General features: G+C 41.0%; 1 protein-coding gene across 40 annotated transcripts in view; it reads right to left on the bottom strand.

The window, feature by feature from the left end:
• CLASP2 (cytoplasmic linker associated protein 2) overlaps positions 1–16,826 on the bottom strand; it is a 277,113-nt gene that overhangs the window by 156,504 nt on the left and 103,783 nt on the right. For all 40 annotated transcript variants that reach the window (XM_054019451.1, XM_054019452.1, XM_054019454.1 and 37 more), the window contains one exon: positions 2,483–2,562. In XM_054019451.1, the coding sequence (XP_053875426.1) occupies positions 2,483–2,562 (80 nt within the window). The remainder of the gene's footprint in view (positions 1–2,482; positions 2,563–16,826) is intronic.

The raw sequence follows: 16,826 nt of genomic DNA, 5'->3' as shown, positions 1-16,826 counted from the left end.
TAGGGATGTCTCCAAGGAGATCCAGGACCAACAAAAGAGGATATTGTGGTTATAACAGAGTGAAAATATCCTCAAATGAGGTACAGGTTTTGATCCTCCCTGATGTCTGGGGAGCCCCTGAGAAGTGAATTGGGAGATCCAGGTCTAGTACTCAAAGGATCCCATACAGAGTATGTCGGAACCGTTGGATGAAGAACCAAGGTGGAACTCCCAGATGGGTCTGGTAGGTATCCACCTTTTGGCTTGTGGGAAGGAGCCAAAACTGGGACTGTCAGATCTTTCTTCCTTCGCACTTTGCCTTCTTGAATGGCAGGTTTATGCGGACCTAACTCCCTAGGAGCTGCGCACAAGGACTTTCCCTTGGACTGAGATGGGGAGGGATCCGTCCTTATATCTATTGTCACGTTGCCTGCTCTTGTGCAAGGATTTCCTAGGCTTAACAGTCTGTCTACTCCAGAGCTCATGCTCGGAGCAGCGCTGCTTGCAATCTGAGGCCACTATACAGGAGGTCTCCTGGTCTGGATACAAATGCAGCCTCATAGCCTGCTCCATGAGGTGCTTCCATGTATGCTAAAATCATGAACCGCTATCCTGACCTGCACAACCCATATAGGGTGATCTGTTTCAATTAGATTCTGACATTTACCATTTGGATACTCTTGAGTGATTAGAAGAATCTGTCTAGGATTGTAAGTGCTTTAGAACCAATATAGACTGACCACACCCTGTGCTGCGGAGCATGGCCCTTGCCAACATACTGGGGATAAATGCTAGTAAGAAAAAGTGGTGTATTTGCATTCAAAATCATCCATGCAGTAGCAAGATGTAAACGAGAGGGGGGGGGGAAAAATTTGCAGCATAAGGGTTGAAATTCTGTAAAGATTTGCTTAAAAGGTGGGGCCAGGGTGTTATGGAGCTACCTGCAATAAACTATTCCCTTCACAAAAATGGGTAGCTGCACCTTTGCCTATAGATGCCCCCAGAAATATACCTAACAAACAGCTGTGTTGTCATATGGAAGGAACACTATATACCACTGTGGATCAGTCATACAGAAGATCCTTCACAGCCTGCAATGAGTTCTTAGTGTTCTACTATATGCTGGGGGTTAAGGTAATTTTTTTCCAACGAGAGAGAGTACTTAACAGATGGCCCAACCACAAGAAGCACCAAGTATCTATAGTTCAGCACTCTGATAATTCAGACCACTTAATTAAAGGTCAGATATCAAAAAGAACTCAGCACCCCTAATTTAGGCACCCAGGTAAGAGGCTAGACTTTTCAAAAGAGTTCTGTTAGAAATGAGCACTTTTGAAAATCTATCTGGGTGTGCTGGATTCAGGTCCTAAATTTTAGGCACCCAACTTTGAAAACTTTAGCCTTGCTTTTTAAACCATTTGTCTAGTTCAGCATTTATTAAAGTTACAACCCTAGATTTTCCATAAAATCATGTCTGTCTTTCATTCACATCATGTATCAACATTAAACATGTAAAATAACACTTCAATGAGAACAAGGTCACTTCTCTCAGCAGTTACTGGGAAAAGATTAAGACAATAATAATAGGCTTGAACCTGAAAAGAAAATAAAAGGTTAATTAGTAACTAATAGTTGAAACAAACAGTTTCCAAGAGAGGCTGGGAAATAACCATCAATGGAAAACTTAAGGACTAATTTGACATTATTTACCAAGAACAATGCAATGATGATGGAATCGATCCTATTATGACTGGACTCAAAACTGGACTCAATTATACATTTGCACTTATCTCCAAAGCGAGTATTTCCATGATTAGCTGCTGTATCAAAAAAATACATATTTTCCCTCTTTTTAAAAAAGAGGGTACATATTCATATGATAGGGACCATGACACAGAAAGTTTACATGTTCATTTTGAATGCAAGTAATAACCAACATATGTAAACACAGGCATTGTATGAGTGTATTAAACAATTCCTAAAGTTAATATCTTGGTAAATTTTAATCCACTATTCACAAAGAACAGAAAGGAAATTAGTAATGTGAATCAAACCTCTTGTCAACTTATTTTTAAAAAAAATCAAACCCTCCATGACTCAAATTACACAAGAAAGCTGTTAAAAAACAACACTATTTTGGGTTTTTTAATACACTCAGCACAAACTATCCTTTGCCTACATTAGAAATAGTATTAATGCCTTAGAGCAGACCAACATACCAAAGTTCAGTGCAGAACAAATCTTATGGCTAACTTTTAATTCTAGCCTAAAAATATAATAGAAGCCAACACCCATTTTTAATATGTATGTGCACGCACTGGCAATAATTTGAAGGGGAAAATTTAACAATTTTTCCAGCTAAAGGCTGCTCATTTCATGACAACAAAGCATAATTAGAAAAAAAATTAAAGATTAAAGAAGCTTGTTGACACACAGAATTGCAAATCAAAACATAAGACATTTCTTCTGAAAATAAAATTGAGCACAAATTACAATGTCTTACCTGTACAGAAGGAACATCTGTAAATGCCTTAATAAAATCATCCTCATCGACAGCTCCAGCTCCTCCTTCTTTAGATGCACCTATGTAAGTTTTAAAACAAACCAACAACAACAACAAAAAAACTGCTTAATGATGTCTAATACATTTCAAATATACAAAGATTTTCCAGTTCAAATACCTTCAATTTATATTTAACTTTAGTTACTGTGTAATCTTTACCACCTGGTAAGGCAGGTTGAAAATTTTAATAGAACTGAAACATGGAATTTCTAATACATAGGAAATTTTAATATTCTAAACATCTGTTTTCATCTTTAATCTGGACAGAATCAAAATACCAAAACTTTTCACAAAATAGTAAGTTACAAAAAACCTTGATCTGGGAATGTCTAATTTCTTTCTGACATTTTCAACCAAAACAAAATGTTTCAACATCCTCAAACTGAAACATTTAAATTTGTTAACCTAATATAAAATATTTTTTCCATTTTACCATAGAAACCCCCCCCCCTCAACATTTTACAGTGAAAACACTCATTTTTGCTGAAATCACATTTTCTGCCAAAAAAGAAACAAACAACGGAAACCCATCACCATACAACAGGCTTGTACAGAATGCCTCCACTATCTACTTGAAATAAAACAGGTTTTCCTTGAACATGTACCATACAATAAATTAATAGTGTATTTAAAAATCATATTTAAAGTAAATCTTTATTTTAAGTTATTCCCCTGCTATGAAGATTCAAAATATAGGGCCAGTCTTGCAGCCATTCCATAATGCCCACTGAAGTCAAGGGAAAGCTGCATGTAGAAAGACTAGCCTAATTGTGATCATTTCAATACACAGCAACAACACAAACACACAAGTGAAAAACAAACAAAAAAAAGTTTAAGAAACAAGCTAAAACTAACAATCTGACCATGTGCTCAAAAAGCTGTCTGAGCTTCTCTCTTATTCTTCTTTAAAATTTTATTTCAAGGGTCAGATGTACCATAGTTTATAGAGGGCTTCTGCAGTTTGTTACCAAAATAAAATTATTCAGTAACACTTTCAAACAGTAACTCTATAAGGTTCCGATCAACATTCCTTTTTCAGAATTATGCCAACAAATATTGTTCTTGTAGCAATAGCCAACTAACAGCAGAGACAATATCTGATGTGGAGCAGAAAAGCAGCATACAGAAGGGTCGCATCATACGCGCATTTAACTTGCGCAAATTCAACTATACGTGCTTGGGGGGAAAAAAAAAGAAAGAGAGAGAGAAATAACAATTTAAATAGTGCGGGCCAAGCAGGCCTGGCGGCTGGTATCCCAGACTGGCAGCGGGCTGAGCAGCCAGCCTGGGGTTCCGTCCGCCGGCTCCTGCCAGCCGGGGTCCTGGCCGCTGGTCCGCTCAGCCCGCTGCCGGCTGAGTGAACGAAACCCCAGGCCAGCACCGGGCTCAGTGGCAGCCGGGACCCGTAGCTGCCATTGAAAAAAAAAAAAAAAAATTGGCTCGCATGCCACCTTTGGCACATGTGCCGTAGGTCGAAGACCCCTGTTCTAGTGTATACAGTGTGTACTGTACTTTATGGTAATTTTCACTATACGCGCTGACCTCAGAACCTAACCCACGCGTAAGATGTGACTCCACTGTAGACTCAATAGTTTACACATAAAAAGTATTATTTTGCTACTTGTAACCCAAAAGCAATAGCCCCATCCCTTTTTCAGCCAGGCAGTCAAAGGCCCTTTGGAAAAGGTACATACTTTATTGGTGTAGTCTGGTTCCCTTGGTCCTACCCTTCTGACTAACACTGGTGTGATGCTATTATGGGCTGACAGAAGCATCAGATTACTGTATTCAGGATGAGCTGCAATTAAGTGCTTGGCAGAACTGCATTAAGATACAAGAAGTTTCACCTTTCTTTAAATGGGACCAAAATTTTTCTACTAGCTTAAGAAGAGAGTTGGAGACTAGTTAATGACTGATTCTTATTTCCACTTTGATTTTTCTGGGTAACAATAGCTGGTATGCTGGACCAACTGTGAGAGGGGTCCTTACTAAGAGCACAGCAGCGATGCCAAATGGTTCAAGGCTATGGAGGCTGAAAACTGATTGTCTTCAGTATTCCTCTAATAATATCTACATTTCCTTATCTTCCTCCAGTGGGAGTCTAGTCTTTCTGTTGAATCCTGAGAATGTGCAGGCAGAATTATAATAGTTCTTATTCATGGACTGTTCAGTGTTGGTAATAGGGGACATCGTATCAAATATTTTTTCCTAAATTTCCCCCCTACCACTTTGTCTAGGAAGGAATCCCAAGAAGAGTCCTTCCCAGAAATAGTGTGAAGCTCACTAATTACCCAGAAAAGTAGTTTTTCTTTCATGCCTGGAGCCACAAGTGTCTCCTAGCTACAGTGTTAGAAACCACAACCATGGAAGAAAACCTGATAGAATTCATTGTGGCATTCATGACATATTATGCTGTGATTGAGATTTTGTAAAGGATGGCCTAAAAGCTTGTCCTTAGGCAGCAATAGTTCTTTTTGAATCTCAAACTAGATCATGATTACCCTTACTTAGAAAGTATCTGATGAGGTTTGCATACACTTAGCAGGTGCCTCATAAAAGAAAACCAAGTCAAAACTGTTTTGGTCCTTTGGCAAGAATTCTCCTTCTGGGAGTAATAATTTCCGTGCCTGATGCTGCCAGAGCAACGTGTAATTTTGTAATTTACGTCAGGGACAGTACTATTTTTAGAATGAGTAAAACTTCATCACTACTTTATTCATTTGCCTACCCTTTGCTGGTTGCGCCCATTCTGATTTGATTGCTTTCCTTGGATCATTCTTGTTGCTTCAGAGAAAGTAATCCTGGTTGGAGGAATTTGTTTGAATTTTGCTCAGCAGTTGGTTCACACCCAAGACCAGGGAGACTTGGCTGGTCATCTTCATTCTTACTCGGAACGAGAATGCCTGTTCTAAGCGTTAGCTCCAGATTATTCAGTGCCTGAAAATGGACAATTTCTTTAAATCAGAAGTGAAGAACTAGAGATGGAGCTCCTATGCATCTTGAATTTCTTGCTGCACTTCCTGAGTGTATGGAGGGCTTTTTTTTTTTTTTTTTTAAGATTAAGATTTAGAAAAATAAGTTTATTCAGAATAAGGATTCCTTGTCTTTAAGGGCTTGTCTACATTGGCAATTTACAGCACTGCAACTTTCTTGCTCAGGGGTGTGAAAAAACACCCCCCGGAGCCCAGGAAGTTTCAGTGCTGTAAAGCGCCAGGATATACAGTGCACCAGCGCTGGGAGCCGTGCTCCCAGTCCTGGTAGCTATGCCCCTCGTAGAGGTGGGTTTTTTAGAGTGCTGGGCGAGCTTTCTCCCAGCGCTCTGCCACGACCACACAAGCCACATTAAAGCGCTGCCACAGCAGCGCTTCAGCACTGTCAGTGTAAACTAGCCCTAAGAGGTTTTAGCATTTGGTATTTTAAGGTATATTAGTCCTAGTAGTGATGGATCAACTGGTTGTCCATAACTCTAACCCAAATTACATATTAGTAGCATTTGAAGAGCAGGCTAAAGCACCAGGAACAAATCCTGCTTTTGCCATAAAGGTTTGTCAGCATAATTTAGGCTGTTGTTTAGGAATGGAGATGGCTCCTGAGGTGCTTCGGATCTGACACGGGGCCGAGGAGGAAAGCAAGTCTTACTTCCTGGACAGTACTAGAAGAACCATCTTCTTCAAGTTACCAGATTTGCCAGATTTCTTGCCTTTTCTGTGTCTCTAGGGCTCTCCCTTTGAAGTATGTTTCACCTGTTCTGTTATCAACATGGAAGGCTCTGAGTTTACACACTATTTTTCAAAGACTCAATCACAAAAATGTGCTGAGTGCTATGCAGGAATTTCTGAACCTTTTGTGAGAAGGATGCCTGCTGACTCCACAAACAAGGTAGGATCTCAACAATTTGGGTGCTTCTGTTACATAAAAGCTGCCTTTGATAAGACTGTCCATTCTCTACCGAACTGATGCTGGCTATACAGCTTCCCCATACAGAGGCTCCCTGCCGTGAGGTGAAAGAGAGGGACGATGACAACAGTACAGAGGCGGAGAAGGAGAAAGGTGAAAAGAAGTGGGAAGGATTCTCCCGAGTTCCTCCAAAAGCAAATATAGTCCAAATAAAATGGGAGTTCTAGAATTGCTATGCCGAGCTCCTGCAGAGAAAGAAACCTCTGATTACTGAGTACTGGAATGAGTTTTGCCATCATAGCTCTAGCTGCCTCTAAAGACTTCAGAAATGGAGCTCAATACATGAGAAAAGGTCAGTGGACATGTCAATCCATGAGTGACTTTTTTGGTAACATTTTTGTTTTAATAAATGCACAGAGCCAATTTAAAAAAACCACACTTCTGTCCGAAAATAGTTTATTATTGTTACAATAGCTAAGAGTACTGTAATAAAAGTGAGAAAAAAGTTGTTTGTTTTTACTTTGCATATATATATACACACCATCATTGATATTAGTTTCACTGTATCCTCTTTATTCATTATCTCCTGTTTGAATAGATGCATCTGTGAAAAAATCTTTTAAATAGGAAAATGTAACTGAAAACGCACAAAAATTGGTAGTGGAATTTAGGGCAGCTGTAGTCCTTGAAACTATTTCTAACTTATTTTTTCCCTCTTAAATGGTCACCCTAAAAACAGAGTTCCCGGAATCAGAAATATGTTCAATCCAAAATGTAATTCCCAAAATGAAGAGATAAATATGCCAATGAACTTTGCCAGAGAGTGGTATTGGACAATTGCTCTTCATCCCTAATGGTTCTGTAGTTCCACATCTTATTTTGCCCCCCCTTGTTCAACGTGTACTTGGAGAGGTTAGTAAGGTGTGGGCTCCAGTGTTTTCAGTACCCTGAAAACACCAAGCTCTCTATCTGTATCTCACCTAACTCAACAAGTATTGTCAAACATCTGGCCCAGTGTCTGTCAGATTGGAATGCAAATAGAGGCTGGCTGGCTGAAGCTCAATCTGGCCAAGACTGCGGTGATACTGGCAGTTTGGGTGAAGCAACAGGAAGATATGGCAAGAGTATATCTAATCCTCTGACTGAATTTATGTGCCTGTCATTTGTCAATAGTTTGCAGTTTAGGAATTTCTTCATTCCTAGCTGCCATTAGACAACCACACAGAAGCAATGACGAGAATGCTTTTTTCCATCTTGTCTGACTAGAACATTGTACCTATTTCTTTCATATGGAGACCTTGCTACTGGAATTCATGTCTTCCTCATCTCACTAGAACTGCAATACACTCTAAATAACACACCTTAAATACACTTAAAAACTGGTTGAAGAACACTTATTAGTTTCTCTCAGTGGGAACAGCTTGATGTTTAGTTGGCAGCCGGTATCAAGCGGAGTGCCGCAGGGGTCGGTTTTGTTCAACATTTTCATTAATGATCTGGATGATGGGATGGACTGCACCCTCAGCAAGTTCACAGACAACACTAAGATGGGGAGAGAGGTAGATACGCTGAAGGGTAGGGATAGGGTCCAGAGTGACCTAGACAAATTGGAGGATTGGGCCAAAAGAAATCTGTTGAGGTTCAACAAGGACAAGTGCAGAGACTTGCACTTAGGATGGAAGAATCCCATGCACTGCTATAGGCTGGGGACCAACTGGCTAAGCGGCAGTTCTGCAGAAAAGGACCTGGGGATTACAGTGGACGAGAAGCTGGATATGAGTCAGCAGTGTGCCCTTGTTGCCAAGAAGGCTAACGGCATATTGGGCTGTATTTGTAGGAGCATTGCCAGCAGATCGAGGGACGTGATCATTCCCCTCTATTTGGCACTGGTGAGGCCTCATCTAGAGTACTGCATCCAGTTTTGGAGCCCCCATTACAGAAAGGATGTGAACAAATTGGAAAGAGTCCAGCGGAGGGCAACGAAAATGATTAGGGGGCTGGGGCACATGACTTATGAGGAGAGGCTGAGGGAACTGGGCTTATTTAATCCTCAGAAGAGACAAGTATGGGGGGATTTGAGAGCAGCCTTCAACTACCTGAAGGGGGGTTCCGAAGAGGATGGAGCTAGGCTGTTCTCAGTGGTGGCTGATGACAGAACAAGCAGCAGTGGCCTCAAGTTGCAGTGGGGTAGATCTAGGTTGGATATTAGGAAAAACTATTTCACTAGGAGGGCGGTGAAGCACTGGAATGGGTTACCTAGGGAGGTGGTGGAATCTCCATCCTTAGAGGTTTTTATGGGCCGGCTTGACAAAGCCCTGGCTGGGATGATTTAGTTGGGGTTGGTCCTGCTTTGAGAAGGAGGTTGAACTAGATGACCTCCTGAGGTCTCTTCCAACCTTAGTCTTCTATTATTCTAACATACATAACAAGTTTCTTATGATCTGAACTTTTGATTCCAGGGTGGAAGTTAAGATGTTGGTTTTGGCCTATAAATCCTAAATGGATTAAGTTTTGCCTGCTCAAGAGAACTCCCATTTCTATATGCCATGCCACCACAGATACAATTAATGGAGGCTCTGGAGCTACATTCTCCATTGGTCTGAAATACACCAAATTTGTTGACTTTCAGAACAAACTGCAAGCCTATTTCACAGGCTTTTGGGAAGTATGGAGTAGTTAAAGTATATACTGAACACTGATTTCATATTTTCAAAAGTTCTCAGTTTTCTCTTAAATAACCTCTGAATCAGCTAAAGCAACTTGATATACGATGAAGGGCTTGGTGCATTCACATAAATTACATGCAAGAACACAACTTTCAAAGAACATTATTGAAGTTGCAAAGTTAAGCACTCAAAAGTTGAGAAATGCAATCTTAATTTGGTACTCTTAGACTATATAATAATGCATATGTACAATTACATCATTACATACTATTTTTCCATAGAACTCCTGCCTCCTTCAGTCCTCAAAATAGACAGTGCCCATTTAATGAGAAGTTATTCAATATTTTGCTTCCTCTTCGATATTCTATATGTGGCTCAAAGCCTTTAAATAGTGTGAAGTAACTAATGTTGGGCTGTAAACAGAGCTATTAATTTCTTCATAGGTTTTTTCTATAGTTCTCATCACCGCAGTATTTGAGTGCTTCCCAAACATTAATCTATCTTCACAATTCACCTGTGAGATGACTGGGTATTAGCTCCATTTTACAGATGGCAAACTGAGGCACACAAAGATCAGGGTCAAAAGTATCCATTCATTTTGGGTGCACAACTTCAGACACTTAGGACCTTAAGATGTTCAAATACAGCTCCCACTGACTTCAATTGCAGCTATGAATGATCAACATATCTGCAAATCAGACCCTAGGGTCCCAAGTTGGGCACTTAAACTGAACTTTTCACAGGTGATTGCTAATTCTATGATAATTTTTAAGTGACTTGCCCAGAATCACAAAAGTTATATGTGTGGCAGAGGCAGGAATAGAATCAAATTCTCCAGGATGGCATTCAACTGACATAACTATAAGACCATCCTTTCTTTTCATGCAATCCTGTGCCTTATTCACTATACACCTTCCAACTTCTGCAACAACTGAGGCAGGGATCCTACAGACAATAGTCTCTTTCAGTATACTACTGTGATTCATCCCCAAAGCTGGGTAGAAAAAAATAGCATGTGAACATGTAATTAAGGGCATGCACTGTCTCAGTCTCCCTCTGAGGGCTTCTCATCCAATCTCTATGTTTTCGCCTCCCCCAGCGCCTTGTCTCTTTTCCCTGCCAGTCCCAGTTCCCCCTTGGACCTTGGCTCCTTGTCAGATCAGTCTCCCTCCCTTCCAATACTGGTTCCCAGTCCTAGTTTTCTCCCTCCTCAGCTGCTCTCAATTCATTTTCCCCTCCCACAATCATTGTCTCCCCTCATTTCCCTCCCTGGCTTCCAGACCTAAAATCTGTCCCCTGCCAGCTCCAGTCCCAGTCTTCACCCCTGCCCCCGGGCGCCTTATTCCAATCTATTCCCCAGCCCTTCCTTATAATGCCTTATGTCAAGCTCTTGTCTCTTTAGCATTTGAATCTGACTGCTTCCTCTTCCACACTGCCTGGGTACCAGCAGTGGGGATCACTAACAGCACAGTGATGGATGCCTGCTGATGCCACAAACAAGGTATGATCACAACAATTTGGGTGCTTCTGTTAGATAAAAGCTCTCTGCTCTCAATTCTGGTGTCTGGCCCCAATTCAGCGGAGAGCAGCCATTACTCAGAAGTTAGGCTTTACCCCTGTAGCCGTGGGCTGGAGCATGCTCACTTACTCTAGGGAGACATTGCATGCACTGCCCGGTTCGCACTAGGAGCTGTGAAGGGATGAAGCATGCTCAGTGAGGCTAGACTCTACAGAGATTTTGACTTTTAAGCTCTAGAAAATATCTACTGAGCATATGCTAGCTGCAATTTTTCAAAGGCTTGTAACTTGGCCAGATCTGGATGGATTTCACAGGGATGGCAAATCTTACATCCCTGACAGAGGCCACCCCAATGCCAAATTTCAAGCTCCTGTTCCAAAGCATGGGGGCCCTGGAGCTTTCCATTTTGGCTGACATTAAAATAAATAAATAAATAGATAGATAGATAAATCAGCCTGAGGCAGACAACTGGCATAGAAAATTTCAACCCAAATTATTCAAGTTTGGCGAAGTTATAAGCAACTGAATATGGGTCTTATAATGCAAAGTGTCTTGCAATCTTAAAAGACGGAGATGTTACCAGCCCCACCTATCAGAAAGGAAAAGCAGGTAGCCACCACATCTGACATACTGTTGTAAAATGTGCTTAAAGAGGATCTGTGGCCCTGCATTTAAAAACATAAAATGGCAGAATATGGCATTAACCACAGGATACATGACAAAAATAACAAATGTGCTTCAGTCTCAAAGACCAGCATAAGGGGTCTAAGGAACAATATTCCACTAATTCTGTTCAATCAAAGGTCACTTAATATACTTGCCTTTAGGGCTCACTTAAGTCAGAAAAACTGTTTGACATGCCAGAAAGAAACAGCATTTTGACCACAGAGTCAAGAAAGGTGCTCTGTTATCTGTGCAAATCTAAACATAAGCCCTCTTGAAACCATTAATTGCCTTCATAATACTGAACTATTTAAATGAAAAGTCTATTTTCTACTTTCAAGGAAAAAAATTAATAATTTAAAAACTATGAACATGGGAATCCCTTGCCCTCTGAAAGGAATGGTTTCTATGGAACCTAATGAAATGGTCTGTTCAATTACAACATTAAAACCATGATTAAAATTCAAGTACAATAATAAAATTAAGCAAACCTGGAAATCCTGGATGCCCCATCATCTCAAGCATTGGCACCTTAACAGCAGGATTGTCTGGCTATGTGGACTCTCTCCTCAGGCCCTATGCTACCAGCACTCCCAGCTATCTTCGAGACACCACTGACTTCCTGAGGAAACTACAATACATCGATGATCTTCCAGAAAACACCATCCTGGCCACTATGGATGTAGAAGCCCTCTACACCAACATTCCACACAAAGATGGACTACAAGCCATCAGGAATAGCATCCCCGATACCACCACGGCAAACCTGGTGACTGAACTTTGTGACTTTGTCCTCACCCACAACTATTTTACATTTGGGGACAATATATACCTTCAAGTCAGCGGCACTGCTATGGGTACCCGCATGGCCCCACAGTATGCCAACATCTTTATGGCTGACTTAGAACAACGCTTCCTTAGCTCTTGTTCCCTAACGCCCCTACTCTACTTGCGCTACACTGATGATATCTTCATCATCTGGACCCATGGAAAAGAAGCCCTCGATGAATTCCATCATGGTTTTAACAATTTCCATCCCACCATCAACCTCAGCCTAGACCAATCCACACAAGCGGTCTATTTCCTAGACACTACTGTGCTAATAAGCGATGGTCACATAAACACCACCCTATACCGGAAACCCGCTGACCGCTATACTTGCCTACATGCCTCCAGCTTCCATCCACGACACACCACACGATCCATTGTCTACAGCCATTTGCTCCAATCCCTCAGACAGAGATAAACACCTACAAGATCTCTATCAAGCATTCTTAAAACTACAATACCCACCTGCTGAAGTGAAAAAACAGATTGACAGAGCCAGAAGAGTACTCAGAAGCCACCTACTACAGGACAGGCCCAACAAAGAAAATAACAGAATGCCACTAGCCGCCACCTTCAGCCCCCAACTGAAACCTCTCCAGCGCATCATCAAAGATCTACAGCCTAGCCTGAAAGATGATCCCTCACTCTCACAGATCTTGGGAGACAGACCAGCCCTCGCTTACAGACAGCCTCCCAACCTTAAGCAAATACTCACCAGCAATCGCACAACAGACAACAAAAACAGTAACCCAGGAACCTATCCTTGCAACAAAGCCCGATGCCAACTCTGTCCACGTATCTATTCAAGTGACACTATCATAGGACCTAACCACGTCAGCCACACCATCAGGGCCTCGTTCACCTGCACATCTACCAACGTGATATATGCCATCATGTGCCAGCAATGCCCCTCTGCCATGTACATTGGCCAAACTGGACAGTCTCTACGCAAAAGAATAAATGGACACAAATCTGACATCAGGAATCATAACATTCAAAAACCAGTGGGAGAACACTTCAACCTCTCTAATCCCTCAGTGACAGATTTGAAGGTGTCAGTTTTGCAACAAAAAAAACTTCAAAAACAGACTCCAAAGAGAGACTGCTGAACTCGAATTAATATGCAAATTAGACACAATTAACTTAGGCCTAAACAGAGACTGGGAATGGTTGGGTTATTACACTAATTGAATTTTTTCCCCCCCATGTTAAGTTCTCCTCACACCTTCTATGGGTCATCTCGATTATCACTTCAAAGTTTTTTCTTCTGCTGCTACTGATAGCTCATCTCAATTGATTGGCCTCTTACAATTGATATGCGCACTTCCACCTTTTCATGTTCTCTGTATGTATAAATATCTTCTGTCTGTGTGTTCCACTCTATGCATCTGAAGAATTGAGCTGTAGCCCACAAAAGCTTATGCTGAAATAAATTTGTTAGTCTCTAAGGTGCCACAAGTACTCTTGTTCTTTTTGTGGATACAGACTAACACGGCTGCTACTTTGTAACCTAGCATTTTTACTCTGGCAAAAACACACAGGCCAGGTATACACTAAAAGAACTTTGCTGGTACAGCTATACCAGAATAATGTATCAGCAAAATGTTCTTAGGCCTGGTCTACACAAAAAAATTAGACTGACATAGCTATGTCACTCAGGAATATGAAAAATTCACATGTTCTCTTTGCATATATATTTTCCTACTGTATCTTCCACTGCATGCATCCGATGAAGTGGGTTTTAGCCCACGAAAACTTACGCTCAAATACATTTGTTAGTCTAAGGTGCCACAAGTATTTCCTCGTTCTTTTTCCCCCGAGTGCCGTTGCTATGCCAACCTAACCCTGGTGTAGACATGGCTGGGTTGACATGCTTCTGTTGCCCTATCTCCTGCCGCTCAGGGAGGTGGAATTCCTACAGCAACAGAAAACCACCTTGTCACTGTAGGATGCACCTACATTACAGTGGCATAACTACAGGACTATAGCTAAATAGCTCTAACACCCATAGTTTAGACATGGCCTTAATGTGCACATAGCTTACACTGGCAAAACACTGCTTTTGCTGGTAAAGCTTCTTCCAAACACACACACAAGAGCGCAATAAGCTATATAAGCAGCAGTTTTGCCAGAATATCTGTGTCTACACTAAGGGCTGTTGCCAGCCCAGCTATGCTAGTCAGAGATCACACCTCATCACATCCTTGACCAGTGCAGTTATGCCAGCAAAAGATCGTAGCATAGTCTTAGCTTCAGTAAATAGGAGCTGCTATATATTTTGACTGTACATTTTGCATGTTAGTGACTGGATATTGCCCCAAATAGTGCATCTCTTATACAAGTTTTCTTTCTATGCAAGAAAGTGGCATCAGTAAAACTTCAGGCATGAATCTAAACAGAAATAATTAAATCAATCAGTTAAAAAAAGACTGAGCAGATGCTTCTATGTAAGAGTGGTTTACTTCAGTTTAGTATAAGTCAGTTAGGAATGGGTTTAAGATAAACCTAATAAGTCATTCAAACTGATATAGGAGTGTCCACAGAACATTTTGCATTGGTTTAACTAAATTGGTTTAAAAGCCAGTTCAATTTATACCTAAGTAAATTACATTGGTAGACTAGCCCTTATGTTCATCTAAGGCCTTGCTTAAAAATAAGCTTGCACCAGATTAGCTAAAGGTGCAATTTTAAATCAATGCTGTTAAACTGAAAGTGTTGTGTAAACACTTTTTACACTCTGGTTTAATTCTCTAAGAAAAAAAATCGAACATAAATAAAATCAACCACCCTTAAACTTAAGTGAAACAAAATTAATTGTTCAGTTGAGTTTATACACATTTCTTCCCCAATGTTGTAATCTTAGTTACTATAGGCAATGCAGGAAGCAACACCTATTAAGGTTGCCCAACCCTGCTCATTATAAGACTATTTTCAGTTGCTTATAACTTTGCCAAATTTGAACCACTTGGGCTGAGATTTTCCATGCTGGATGCTATAGCTGATACAGGTTTCAGCTAAAATGTTTCAGCTGTTTCTCAGAATAAGATTGAAGACAAATATATTTTCTCCGTGTTAAAAAAAAAAAAAAAATCTTACATTTTTACTGAGAAGCTCAGGCACTTTCATGCTTTAAAGCATGGACTTGAAAATTTGGCAGGTGACTGGCTGTTCCTGTGAAATGCCTTTCAAATAGAAGCATCTGAAAAATCTGATTTCACTCATGCTCTCCAGAAACTTTAGAGGTTGCCAACTAACTTCTCTACAGATTCCACTTGCACTGGACATGCCCTGTTCCCTCACAGTTCCCATGTGCCAACCACATTGTGCATGCACCATCCCCACAGAGTGATTGAGCATCCTGAATCCCAGGGCAGCAAAGGCTGAGTAGGACTTTTCCTGCAACTGTTCATCCCAGCTGCTGCAGGAAGCTGTGGCACTGGGCACAGAACCTGAGAGCAGGGGCTCTATCTATCCTGTGCTCTGAATGCCCCCGTTGATATTCAGGCAACATGGAGAAGGAGGAAGTGTTGAATACATAGCAGAAGGGAGAGGAAAAATTACAGGAAGATGTGAGAAAATTGGGTAGGAGTCATGATGAGTGAGAATGTGGGAGCAGCTGGGGACAGGAGCTGAGGGGTAAGACAGGTAAGAAGGCAGGAGTAGGAGCTGAGGAGCAGGGAACAGCAGCAGAAGGGGATAAGGAAGGTTGTGGGTGAGTTGCAGTGATGGGGAGGAGACAGTGGGAGAAGGGACATTAACAACTAAAGCACACACCCACAGAATTTAGAATTGAAACCATTATTTCAGCATTCCTTTGGAGCTGTGCTTGGGACATATAATGAGCTATAAAATGCTAAGTAAAAATATCAGGACCTGGGTATCTCACGTTGGTCACCCAAATTTAGTAGAAGCTTGACAAATTTGACTGCAATTACTCTGTACCTCAGTTCCCCAGCTGTCAAATGCAGCTATCACCATCACCTAATCTAACAGGCATGTTATGGAGATAAATTCATTAATGCTTGTAAAGCACATAGATACTATGATGAGAACACCATGGAAACAACAGTAAGGAAATTCATTTTGTATTCAGTGCAGATTTTGCATGGTGTGCAGTAAATAAAGTCTGGGATCAACACAACGAATGCGGAGGATAAAAAAAAGTATTGATTATGCACCCATTCACTGCATAAGGCAGGAGTCCTGGGAAGAGGGGGGGAGAATTACAGATGGGCAACCTTAATTCTGTATTTCCTAACTTTGAAATGCTTGACTTCCCAACTTATGATGTAGTTTTTTAATGTAATCACATGCAGTACTTGAGTTTTACACTAGTTAATTTCTAATCTTAAACTGGATGGGATCAGCTGGCCTAGGAGGCTCTTCTTAGTATCTGTGCCTGGCCAATAACCACATAAAGTAGAAAATCTTGTAAGCCACCGGGAAAAGGAACTATTTTCAACCTCAAATTTCAAATGACGTATAGCAGTTTCTTCTTGCCCTACTAGTTCATAGCACATCTTAAAAATCACTTTTTGATTATCATCTTAACTTCCCCTAGATCCTAATTTCATTTCTAAAATTATTTATATTGCGACCCTCTTGAGAATCACAGAAATGTAAGGCTAGAAGCGTCCTGCGCTGAGGTAGGACGAAGTAAACCTAAACCATCGCTGACAGGTGTTTGTCCAATCTGTTCTTAAAAACCTCC

This window comes from Malaclemys terrapin, chromosome 2, assembly GCF_027887155.1.
Source record: "Malaclemys terrapin pileata isolate rMalTer1 chromosome 2, rMalTer1.hap1, whole genome shotgun sequence".
In the NCBI taxonomy this organism is placed as follows: Eukaryota; Metazoa; Chordata; order Testudines; family Emydidae; genus Malaclemys; species Malaclemys terrapin.
Note: the sequence above shows the minus strand (reverse complement) of the source record. Positions and strands in the feature narration are given on the sequence as shown.